Source organism: Plectrocnemia conspersa, unplaced genomic scaffold (genome assembly GCF_051122295.1).
Source record: "Plectrocnemia conspersa isolate PC_06_02 unplaced genomic scaffold, ASM5112229v1 ptg000001l, whole genome shotgun sequence".
In the NCBI taxonomy this organism is placed as follows: domain Eukaryota; kingdom Metazoa; phylum Arthropoda; class Insecta; order Trichoptera; family Polycentropodidae; genus Plectrocnemia; species Plectrocnemia conspersa.
Genome location: NW_028277165.1, coordinates 29252441 through 29264936, shown reverse-complemented (window position 1 = coordinate 29264936; position 12496 = coordinate 29252441). Strand labels below are relative to the sequence as shown.

The window sequence follows — 12496 nt, the reverse complement described above, 5'->3', positions numbered from 1 at the left end:
CGACTCCCCTTAAAATGCTGCGACTCTACAGCCCTGATTTTCATAAAATAATTGTAGTTGTGATGGATTTTTTGTAATGATAAAGAACATAAACACAAAAAAATGAATAGTAAAATATTACTAAAATATAAACTAATTAAAATATTCGTAGATCCTAAGAAAAATATCAATAATACCGAATGAAACTTAAAAAGGCTATCAAAGATTATTAAATTTGCAAGATAAAAGAAGAAATTCATTTTATATGTTGTTCAATTACTTTTTAAATATACTTATTATTTATGTTTTCTGAATGAAAAATATTTTATCGGTAATTATATTTGTTATAATAATATATTGTCGGTGATACTGCATAACCGCTGATCTACTACTTGCAATTTCGCCTAACTGCAAAAGTAGCAAATTTGTACACATAAAATCGACCACATTTTAAATCTTAACATACATTATAATAATAATCGGATTTAAGACAAGAGATAACAAAGATTTAAGGCAAACAACAAGACCGAATCCCGAAAGTTTTAGATTACAACTAAAGTTTCTAAAGCAGCGAAAGATGGTTTACCGTATCGATGGAAATGAACATGCTTTCTAGGCAGGTATAAACCATGAGCTCTCTCTCAGTCGTCAAAGTTGCCATTAACGGAAATGTCTTATAGAAGATTTTTTGCGATAAAGTTTACAGTTTTTCATAGTAATACCTTAAGGAAACTTAATACAATAAGTATTAGATTTTTTGAAATTTTTCATGTAAATCGAAAAATCGAACAACATTTAAATTAGAGCAATTATCGATATATTATAAATTTATGAGCTAGTTTCAAAGGATATGTAAAAATAAAACAAAGCGTAAACAAAATACCATTTATTTTTAAAATGTATATGTTAGTGAACTGGCGTTTCGGTGAAATCATATCTGAATACATTTTCAACCGTAGATAATATAATTTAACTGATAGCACTAGTAAAATTATACGCTGCTTCTAAACTGTCATTGAAATTCAATTTGACGGTTAGCAAATGTCCATTTGTTGTTCAGTATATATCGCTATGAATTGGCATTTATCGTTAAGCACATGGTTTAAGTTTTAAATGCTTTTCACATATATTACATTAGAAAAGACGAATAACGCTATAAGATTAAATATGGCTTTAGATATTTTTTGGTTTAAATAATTTTCAATATTTTTCCACATTCTAAGTCACGAGTAACACTATGAGTTCGGATATGTTGTAAAAGATTTTTTAGACCTTTTTCATATTCATAGTCCCGAAGATCTCTATGAGCTTTACCATATATTTCACAAACACAAATATCGCGATGAGATTGCATATGTTGTGAAAGATTTTATTTAGTAATGAATACTTACTAACATTATTCACACTTTAAGTCACAAATATCGTTATGATATTGCACATGTTGTGAGAGATTTTGTTTAGTTTTGAATGCTTTTTCACATTTTTCACATTTAAAAGCACGAACATCGCTATGAGTTTTCATATGTTTTGAAAGATATTGTTTAATTTTAAATGCTTTTCCGCAAATTTCACATTCAAAGTCACGAACATCTCTATGAGTTAATACGTGCTTAGAAAGCCATTTTTTTGTTTTGCATGCTTTTCCACATTTTTCACATTCAAAACGACAAACATCGCTATGAGTTTTAATATGTCGTAAAAGATATTGTTTACTTTTAAATGCTTTTTCACATTTTTCACATTTAAAGTTACAAACATCGCTATGAAATTGCATATGTTGTGAAATATTTTGTTTAGATTCGAATGCTTTTTCACATTTTTCATAATTAAATTTTAGAACATCGCTATGAGTTAACATGTGTTCAGAAAGGCACTTTTTTGTTTTCCACGCTTTTCCACATTTTTCACAATCAAAATGGCGATCAACGTCATGAGTTTTTGTATGTCTTAAAAGGCAATATTTAAATTTGAATGCTTTTCCGCATATTTCACATTCAAAGTCACGAACATTGTTATGAGTTTTCATGTGTTGTGAAATACATTGTTTACTTTTAAATGCTTTTCCACATTTTTCACATTCATAGTCATAAAGATTGCTATGAGATTGCATATGATGTGAGAGATTTTGTTTATTTTTGAATACTTTTTCACATTTTTCACACTTATATTCACGAACATCACTATGAGATATCATGTGTTCAGAAAGATATTTTTTGATTTTCCATGCTTTTCCACATATTTCACATCCAAAACGACGAACATCGGTATGGGTTTTCATATGTTGTAAAAGATATTGTTTAAACTTGAATGCTTTTCCGCATAATTCACATTCAAAGTCACGAACATCGTTATGAGTTGGCATATGTTGGTAAAGACATTGTTTACTTTTAAATGTTTTTTCACATTTTTCACATTTAAAGTCACAAACTTCGCTATGAGTATGCATATGATGTGAGAGGCTTTTTTTAGTTTTGAAAGCTTTTTCACATTTCTCACACTTAAAGTCACGAACATCGCTATGAGTTAACATATGTTCAGAAAGACATTTTTTGGTTTTCCATGCTTTTCCACATTTTTTACATTCAAAATGACGAGTATCACTATGAGTTTTCATATGTTTTGAAAGACAGTATTTAAATTTAAATGCCTTTCCACATATTTCACATTCAAAGTCACGAACATTGCTATGAGTTTGCATATGTAGTAAAATACTATTTCCAGTAACGAATGTTCTTCGACATATTTTACATTTAAAGTCACGAACATCGCTATGAGATTGCATATGTTGTGAAAGACTTTGTTTACTTTTAAATTCTTTTCCACATTTATCACATTTAAAATCACAAACATTGCTATGAGATTGCATATGTTGTGAAAGATTTTGTTTACTTTTAAATGCCTTTCCACATTTTTCACATTCAAAGGCATAAACATTGCTATGATATTGCATATGTTGCGAGAGATTTTGTTTAGTTTTGAATGCTCTTTCACATTTTTCACACTTAAAGTTACGAATATTGCTATGAGTTAGCATGTGTTCGGAAAGACATTTTTTAGTTTTGCATGCTTTTCCACATTTTTCACATTCAAAATGACGAACATCGCTATGAGTTTGGATTAGTCTTGATTTTTTAGTATTTACTGCTTTTCCACATTGCATATTATCAGATATTTCTCTTTCTGATTTCTAAAATTAAAATTGTATTAGGTTGTATAAATATCGAAATAAATATAATATTCGGCTCTTACTTTGGGGGCATTGTAAATACGGAGAGATGAAACGTTCACCTCGATAGTGCTGGTTTTAAGTATATCTTTAATATCGTGCATTTCTGAAATAACGAAATGTTTATCAAAATGTGACATACATATACACATATATAAATATTTTTACCTATTTCGAACAAGTCGTCTACATCGTCTTTGATTGTATCTTCGCTGCTATCGTATTCGCATTTTACATTTGAGTACTTTAAAATGAAGAATTAAAAGCATTACATATTTAGAATCATATGCATTAACAAGTGGTTTAACAAATATAATTTTTCGTTACCTCTACTTTACACTGAGTCGCGTCAACGAAAGGAAGAGTTTCTGTAACGTTTTCGATGCCAGGTTCTACACAAATGAATTGCAATTAGTAAAAAAAATGTTAATATGTATTTTGTTTTCAACTGAGTATAAATTTATTTAACGGACAAATGACCATACCCGAAATGCAAAAACCTTAAATCTATTATATTGTTCGTTTAGATTCTTAATTTTTATTTAATAAAATAAAATAATACCCGTTTTAATAAACGCCATTGTGACAGCGCTCAACTGACAGCTTATCACCAAGGTTTGGTCCAAATGCAACTAATTGTTGAGTATGGCCAGAAGACAATGAAAACTGCAAATACAAATAAATACAAGTTTAAAATCAACTATATACCGGATTTATTATCACCTTAAAATGAACTATATTAAAAATATATTCGGTGAAATAATTAGAAAAATTGAAACACGTTTTAATCATTTTTGGCAAACTGTTTTTTTGAAATGTCATTGTCTTAATTTCAGTGCTAAAGTGCGTTGGCTATCTCGTGCAATAGTAATTCAGAGGAATTTTAAGCTTTACGCCGGTAATTACTTACTTATTGAGTTTATTGCTTTAAATTAAGTGATTTAAATAAATCAATGCGAAGACATTCAATGCAAAAATGATTTTCTGCATTAGCTGCAATTAAATCAAAACATGAACCCCGTTTTGTGGCGAAAATTTGTTATTATTTAATATAAATATCCAATATATCTTACAAGTTAACGTTCCTTTGAATAGATTTACAACTACCCTTGCATATAAACATGAAATATTTATCACTGCATTTTAATTATATATCAATGCTCTTTTCTTATAATAAATATAACTATTTTATTGCTTTTGTAAACAGCAATTAGCTAGAGTACATTATATAATGACTATAATTTTATTTATTTAAAAGATCGTTGAAATTTAGCGCAGAATTAAAAAAAAATCAGATACATAAATAGCAACATTATGGAATGAAGTAAGTGATAAGGCAGGGCAATAAAAATGATTCATTCAATTTAATAATATATTTTATTTTAATTTAAAAATACGTACATAAAAAACTTTTTTAAAGACCTCTCCGTTTATTAAAAATACATTAATACCGTTTATTAAAAATACGTTAATATAATAAATTGTAGTATGAATATAAGTTCATAAATTGGTATAGGTGTATAAATCTAATCTCTTTTGTAAAAATATGTCAAACGTCAAATTCATTGCTGCCGCGCACCTGCTTTGTGTAGACTATTTTTCTTATAACATTATTTAGAAGCGCTAACACTATTACTGGTGTTAGTAACGGTGTATGGTTGAGAGACAAATAGTAGTGGATTCTAATTAGAATTTAACGATAAAACGTCGAGCTCGGGACAAACTCTTATGACACAGATCGGTGTATAACAACCAAGTAATATAAATACTGACCAGATAAATACAAACCGTTAAAAACAATACATATAATAACTTTTTATAACCCTCCTTTATTTGTATACTTCTATAGATACATTTACATATATTTATGAAAGTAGTGTTTTTAAGCACTTCTACATAACAATAGATTATTCTTAAAAATATATTTTTGAACAGTTTAAAGTATGTATATACTTATATTATAATCAAAAGAGCGAGTTTCACTGTGAAACTCGCTCGAATTTCGGTATGCATTTTCTTGCAATGGTCACAGTCCATGATCGACCCATCATCTCTTTTCTAATTATATTATAGTATAAATATACATTAAAAATATTAAAAAATCATATACATACATATGCATCTTATCATTAAATATTATTTTAGCAGTTTATTTATCATTATATAACAAAGTAATAATACATGGAGTTCGGTTTAATATTGAAACCGAAACAAATATAAAAAAGGTAGTTGAAGTATTGAATTTCTTACAAAAAATGAATTATTTACATTTTGCATTAGTGTCTTTACTAGGGAATTGCTTCTAACTATTATACTTAATGATATTTTTTATTAGGCCTTGTATTCATTAAATTGTCGAATCATCATACAATAAATGCATATAACATAGTTAAAAGTATAGATGTTGGCAATCATTCTGGCTACATTTATCTTGTTAACTACTTAAGTTCTTCAGGCAAGATGTTCTTCTTTCTAGTCCTCATTTCTTCTATATTGCTTTGGATGATAAAGTGTGACATTTTATGGTTTTCGGGATGACTAAAATCTGCATACCAAAAAAAAATTCTCTTGAAACTGTGTTTCGTCAATCTGGTGTTCAATTTTCTTGTATATTCTATCATAAATTAGACGTAAATATATCTTTAATATATACACTAAATGTCAAATAGTTAGTGACTCATTTTATCAGTAGTAATGTAAACATTGTTTTTTAATGTATATAACATTCCATCTTTTTTATGAGTGAGTTGTTTGTTTTGCAGCTTATTGCACAAACATGTAGATTATTCTGACATATAGAATACAAATTCAGGTGACAGTATCGAGCGGCGTTGTTATATGATGAAAAGTCTAGCTTAATCCAAAAAGGGGTTGTAGCAAGCGTTCAGAATCGATGTAGAGTTGTAGAGCCGCGCAGTAGCGAAAATGATTGATCTTTCTTGTCTCTGGTTCCTTGTGCTCAGCTGAGTCGAGTCGACGAGTCTTGATTGCACCGAGTGAGGGTGATAAATCTTTTATAATTTTCCTTGGAAGAATGTGAGAAAAGGCTAATTTAAGCTTTGCCTCTTGAATATCCCATGTTCTAAGCGCATAACTTACGGTTGGCCATCTGTGGGCGATCATCAATAATAAAGGATATGTACACCAATATTTTAGTTGATTTATATTGGATATTTTGTGTTGTAGTAATTGAAGATAATGGCTTGCGAGTCTAAGAAACTATTTTTAGAAAATTCTAGGATGTTCCGAAATGACGATTTTAGTAGTGTGTTTTGTTTTGCCAAGCACCTTTGTTGTTCTAATTTTCATTCAAAGCAGAAATTATTGTATGGTGATTCTTGACTATTCAACAAAAAATTAAGTACATTTAAATAATGCAGCTTGTGAGCAAATTGTTGGGTGTTCCGAAATTATGATTTCAGTCGTGTTTTGTTTGGCCAGGCACCGTTTTATTCTAACTTTTATACAACGTTGCACTTATTGTATCATGACGACTGAGTACCTTAAATAATACAGCTTGTTATGATAGCTATTAAACATAGATCATTTAATTTATCTGACATTGTTACAATTTGAACGTTAATTGCTTTTCACTCTGAGACATGATATTAATTTCACTTCGTAGTCCACAGATTGCAGAACCATTCATACCATAGCTGAAAAAAGTTTTTTTAAGATTAAGATTCAAAATGTTTAGGCTTGCCATTTGTAGAAGTATATTTGTTTTAAATATAGTAGTGATTTAGTGCAAATACAGACAAAGGTCTTCGATAGTGGATGTTTGAAAATAGTTGTAATTTGATTTTCTTATTAAAAATGTTGCTTATTTTGCAGTAAAATGAATTAGTGCTTCCAGTTCTGGTAACGTTTTATTGTAATCAATATGTCAATGAGTTGTTGTCGCCATGTAAAGTACATGAAACAAATGTCTGGATTCGAATTTCAACCATTTTAAATTTTGCATTGCTGCCTATGTCCGTCTATATTGATTTTTGGATTTCTACAGAAATCCAAAAATCAATATAGACTTCTATTTTGGAAGTTCTACAATATATGAAAAAATTATCTAATAATAATTTTATTTATATATTAAAATGAGATGTATCACAATGATGGAACATATTTAACTTCAGTAGTTTTAAAAAATGGTTGTTAACAGTGTATAACTCTCTACTAGAACATAGGAAATCATCAAGCTCCTAATAAAAAAGAAAGGAATATCTGATATACTTTCATATAAGGAAACTAAATATGTATATATGAGATATAGTTTTGGATTTTCTCATTCATGAGAGAATATTTGATTCCATAGGGGTTTCAAATTAAGAATTCTGCTTCTAGATTTGAATCGTTAACGAATTTTCAAAATAAAACGCGTTCCTTGAAGTCTTACAACGCCAAGAATCCTAGAGGTGGATCTAATGGTCACACATTGTAGAGCGATAAAGCAAAAATGTATAAAATAATAAATTTACAAAAATTAAACATGTAGTGTTGAAAGAGGAAGGGTACCAAACAGGGATTATCTTCGGATATATTATGCAAATCAATCAATACACCACATTAATAGCTATAATTTAAAAGAGGACTAACAATTATATATAAGATGACTAAGCTCTTTAAGAATGTTTTGGCCAACTTTTCCTCCACCAAATTACAGTCAGTATTTTCCACCACCAAAATACAAAACATAAATACAACAAATTATACTTAGTAGATAAGTCAATGAATATCACACATTGTAGAGCGATAAAGCAAAAATGTATAAAATAATAAATTTACGAAAATTAAACATGTAGTGTTGAAAGAGGAAGGGTACCAAACAGGGATTATCTTCGGATATAATATGCAAATCAATCAATACACCACATTAATAGCTATAATTTAAAAGAGGACTAACAATTATATATAAGATGACTAAGCTCTTTAAAAAGGTTTTGGCCAACTTTTCCTCCACCAAATTACAGTCAGTATTTTCCACCACCAAAATACAAAACATAAATACAACAAATTATACTTAGTAGATAAGTCAATGAATATCACCTGTGAAAAAAAAATATGTTAAATAAAGAAATTGTCGGTTTTTTATAACTCTTCAATATACATAAAAGAGACCTTTTGATTTTTCTTTGAAATAATGTGAATGAATAAATACGTTAAATTAAAATGTACTAAATTCAAAATTAACTCAAAAAAATACACCTTCATTCAGTTGTCAGTTGATATTTTTCAACCATATTTGCTTTTGGAGTGACCCATCATTTTGGCAAACTTGAAGATTGGGAAAACGGTGAGTTAATTCGTGTGTTACTTTCAAATATACGTCTTGCAAATGCTTTTTGTCACCGTATTGTGTCATACAACGGCAAAGCGTTTGAATAAACAGCGAGCCAGTTTGCGGTTGTCTATACGAGGCATTATCTTCGGCAGTGGACCACCATACTGCTAAATCTACCGGCATTAAATTATTTTGAGGAACGTTCATCGATGACATCTCTGTAAATTTAGATCCATTATTATTTTGTTCAATGTTAATAGTTATGTTATGACTGATATTCATTATATTCTGCTGGTTTATTAACGGATTCCCTCGACAAGCTTGAATGATTAGAATTTTAGGCTTTCCAGATAAAGCTGAACTTTGATATAATGTTTTTTTTAATTCATTCACTTCGATAGATTTGCAATCACTTCCATAAATAATTCCTTTATTACCGTGTGATAAAATACATACCATAAAAGCTCCATCATCTTTAGATACATTTTTGATGTTCGATTCGATTATTGTAATAAAATTATCATGTCTAACATTATCAAACGACAATACTTTGAAACCAAATAATTCCCAGCAAGTTTTCAGTGTTTTAACATCAACATCGCTTCCTTTTCTCTCTCTCAAATTTAATGGTGATGGATCGAATTTTTTGTTATTAAATATTAGAAAGTATCCGACGTTTTTTGGGTTTGGGATTAGATACACTTCTTCGGGATTTATACAACACTTTTCAGTAGGCTCGGTAATTAAATCAATCAACAACTCATTTATTATAATATCATACTTTTCGCACGAACTTTTCATAAGAGCTTCAATACTTAAATAGTCTTTGAAGAAATTCTCTTTTAAGAAAGTAGCAATCGGTCCCAAGTCGCAATTAATATGATCTTGAAGCATATTTATAGTGGGATTCCATGTTCCAATACGCATAACATCAGAGCTTATTAAACTTAAAAGCAATGTTGATTTATTATCATCACATATTTTTGCTTGAATTGATTGCTTAAGAGAAACAATAGTATTTTGGTTGAAAAATCTGATCATCAAATATAATTGTTTTTTAATAGGATTTATGAAACGAATTCCGTATTTTCGATCATTATACAGTGTATAACTTGTTAAAATTTCAATAGCTTTATCATTATCAATAATCTGCAATGCTTCTAAGAGAGAGTTAAACCAATCTATTGCGTTGTGTTCGGCCCAATAATACAAGAAACTCCCTAAAGCTCGGACAGCATTTACTTCTGCTTTAGAGATATATATGACTCTAGAATCATAAAGTAAAAAATTTAACGCAACTTTTTCAAAATTAGTCAGTACTTTATCAAGTTCACAAAACATACTCATTTTCGTTTTGTGATAAGAAATAAATTCTGGTTGTGTAAATATGGAATATTTAACATCATCAGTATCATGAAATTGCAAATCCTTAGAAATATCATAAGAATTAACTTCATCGGAGTAGTTCCAGCACTTTAAAGGAATTCGAATATTTGAATTCTTGTTAAGAAATTTATTTTGGAGTTCAATCCTACAATTAATGCGTTCTTGTGTTCGGTTTAGCTTTGAGTGTATATTTGGATGGTTTTCTTTAAAAAAGTTAGCTATTAATTTTACATTACATGTATTATACTCAGATTTAGCATCTTGAAACGTAATCCACGATCCTACATTAATATTTAATCGTAAAAGATTCAATTCAATATAATTACCGTCAAAATAACACGCATCACTCAATAAACTAAGAATGTATTTATTGAATCTGTTATTAGCTGTTTCATCAAATTCATTAAGCAATAAATATAAAAGTTTTTTCATCGGATTAATGAAGATAGAATATTCTTTAATGTTATAAAAAAAAACATATTTCTCTGCTAGCGTGTATCCCAACTTTTTTAAAGAATTTTCATTTTTAATGATAATCAATGCCTCTATAAAACTCTGTAGCCCATGCATGCTAGTTTTTATATAATCGGTAATCCATTGGCAATAAAAATCAGTTGAACTCAATTGATTTTCATTTTCATCCAATTTAAAATAATCGGTAAGTAAAAATATCAAAGATATCCGATCACGTAAGCTAAGGTCTTTTACGGCAGACTCTAAATTGACATAATCTATATCGTAATAACACAATTTTTGTATTGGTATTGAAATGAAATGATCCCCATTATCTTTCTGATACATCGTTATGTAGTGATCGAGTATTAAAAAACACTTATTTTCGTCTTCGATAAAAACAGACTGTAATTTATGAATTTCAAAATTTATTCGCGATTCGACCGCCTTAATATCATAATCCGCATTTTTATAATTTGTTTGTAAAACTTGATCAAGCAGTTTTATGTCGCACGTTACATAATCTTGGATTATTTTATTTATAGAACTCAACTGCGTCCAAGATCCGAATTTAATATACCCATGAAAGTCTAATTGTATGAAGAATAACTCCATACATTCGTGGTTAAAGCTATCATCTGTTATATCTTTACAATTCATCACATATTTAAGGATTTTTTTTCTCTCATCACTATCAAAATTTTTACACATCATGTACAGAAATTTTTTCATCGGATGTACAAACAGAGAATATTCCATAATATATGGTAAAAAATTACTTTTAGCATGATCCACATTTATTTTAACTTTTGCTAATGCTCTGTAGTTTTCAATTATCAGCAAAGCTTCTACGAAAACTGGCTTCCAATATATGCCAAAATTAAAAGCCCAATTATACAAAAAATATTTTAATTCTCCGCTCAGTTTTTTTATCGTCAATTTTAAAAAGAGCTCACTGCAATTAAGTAATAAAAATAAAAGAGGAATTACCTCATGTGATTCGAGGTCTCGTTCGATATCATCCAATAATTCCAGTTTGAGATCGCCATAATCAAGAATAGCCAAGGCCACACAGTCGTCGTTCGTACCGCGAAGGTCCATATTATTCGCTAATCTATATTGCAATAAGTGTTACAGATAGCTTATTATAAATCTATCGATTTTTTTAAATAATTAAGATTGTTTAATCTATAATTTTGATAATGATATGAAAAATGCAAGGTTCAACCGTGATTCAATTATGTAACCATACCCTTCCCTATATAGAGCCGATAAAAGAATAGGCTCAAGTCTGTGTTAAACTAATCAGCGATCACAAAATGATGGAAAGGTCTTATAAAACTATTTGATTTGTGTCTCTTAGATTTTTTAAAGTTTTTGCTTGTCAGCGTAAACAATAGATATTGAGTATCCATTAACAGTTTCAAGCACTTGCATAAAATCCATGGTACATATCATATAAAAAAATTGCATTTTGAATTTGAACGCAGATTTCAATGCCATTCAAACAGGATTGGATATTTTCACCATGCCTTTCAACATAAATTGTGAAGCAGCTAGGCCGGATTTGCAGCTTGAATTAATTGAATTACAATCTAACAATCATCTCAAGCAGTTGTTTCTCAATGTTCCAAAAGTAGTTTTACAAATCATCAAAAGCAAGTTTCCCAAATTGAATATCTCACGCCTAGAAAATCAGTGCCATGTTTGCTTCATTCTACCATGAATCTTAGGAAGAATTCTATTAGATATAGACTGACAGATGAGCATTTAGCATCACTTCTCAGAAGTAATACTTCACAGTTTGAACTGCAATATAAGGAGCTTTTAAAAACGCAGTTGCAATTTTATTCATAGCATTAATATTTGTATATTGTTTTTAAAATTTTAGAATAAATTATATTGGTCCGCTGAATTTTTTGCCCAACTCTGGTGTAAAGGAACTGACTGTGTTAATGCAAATAGAGTATAGTCAGAGAATCGATGAGTGGAAGGGACGTTGGATTTCCTCCTAATTTTAAGGGTATATAGACAAAATACAACCGTACCGAATCACCACGCTTCCGACTTGGAATTGTGAGTTCAGTTGAACTCTTGTATGTTCCAAGTCGAAAGCGAAGTGCTAGTTAGGAATGAAGTTCCTGATGCAAGTGATTTTAGTACGCCGTATTTGC

At 29.3% G+C, this 12496-nt stretch overlaps 2 protein-coding genes across 2 annotated transcripts; both read right to left on the bottom strand.

Moving 5' to 3' along the window:
* Positions 1-850: 850 nt before the first annotated feature.
* Positions 851-3839, bottom strand: LOC148239531 (uncharacterized). The gene is made up of 5 exons (XM_088196851.1): positions 3768-3839; positions 3533-3597; positions 3374-3449; positions 3229-3311; positions 851-3166 (listed from the first exon to the last, which is right to left on the bottom strand). The coding sequence occupies exons 1-5, from the start codon at positions 3784-3786 to the stop codon at positions 1376-1378; spliced, it is 2034 nt and encodes a 677-aa protein (XP_088052977.1). The 5' UTR covers positions 3787-3839; the 3' UTR covers positions 851-1375.
* A 4289-nt stretch (positions 3840-8128) lies between these two features.
* On the bottom strand, positions 8129-10049 carry LOC148239530 (caspase-6-like). Its single transcript, XM_088187199.1, has one exon. It carries the CDS (start codon positions 9828-9830, stop codon positions 8421-8423), a length of 1410 nt encoding a protein of 469 aa, XP_088043325.1. The 5' UTR covers positions 9831-10049; the 3' UTR covers positions 8129-8420.
* Positions 10050-12496: the final 2447 nt, after the last annotated feature.

What these genes read in the sequence shown, in the direction of transcription:
- LOC148239531 (XM_088196851.1), bottom strand. An exon ending in AGACGACTTGTTCGAAATAG is followed by an intron (nt 3,312 to 3,373) that starts GTAAAAATATTT and finishes TCGTTATTTCAG; the next exon opens with AAATGCACGATATTAAAGAT. An exon ending in GTATTTACAATGCCCCCAAA is followed by an intron (nt 3,167 to 3,228) that starts GTAAGAGCCGAA and finishes TTTTAATTTTAG; the next exon opens with AAATCAGAAAGAGAAATATC.
- LOC148239530 (XM_088187199.1), bottom strand. Translation starts at nt 9,830, where the DNA reads ATGAGTATGTTTTGTGAACTTGATAAAGTACTGACTAATTTTGAAAAA.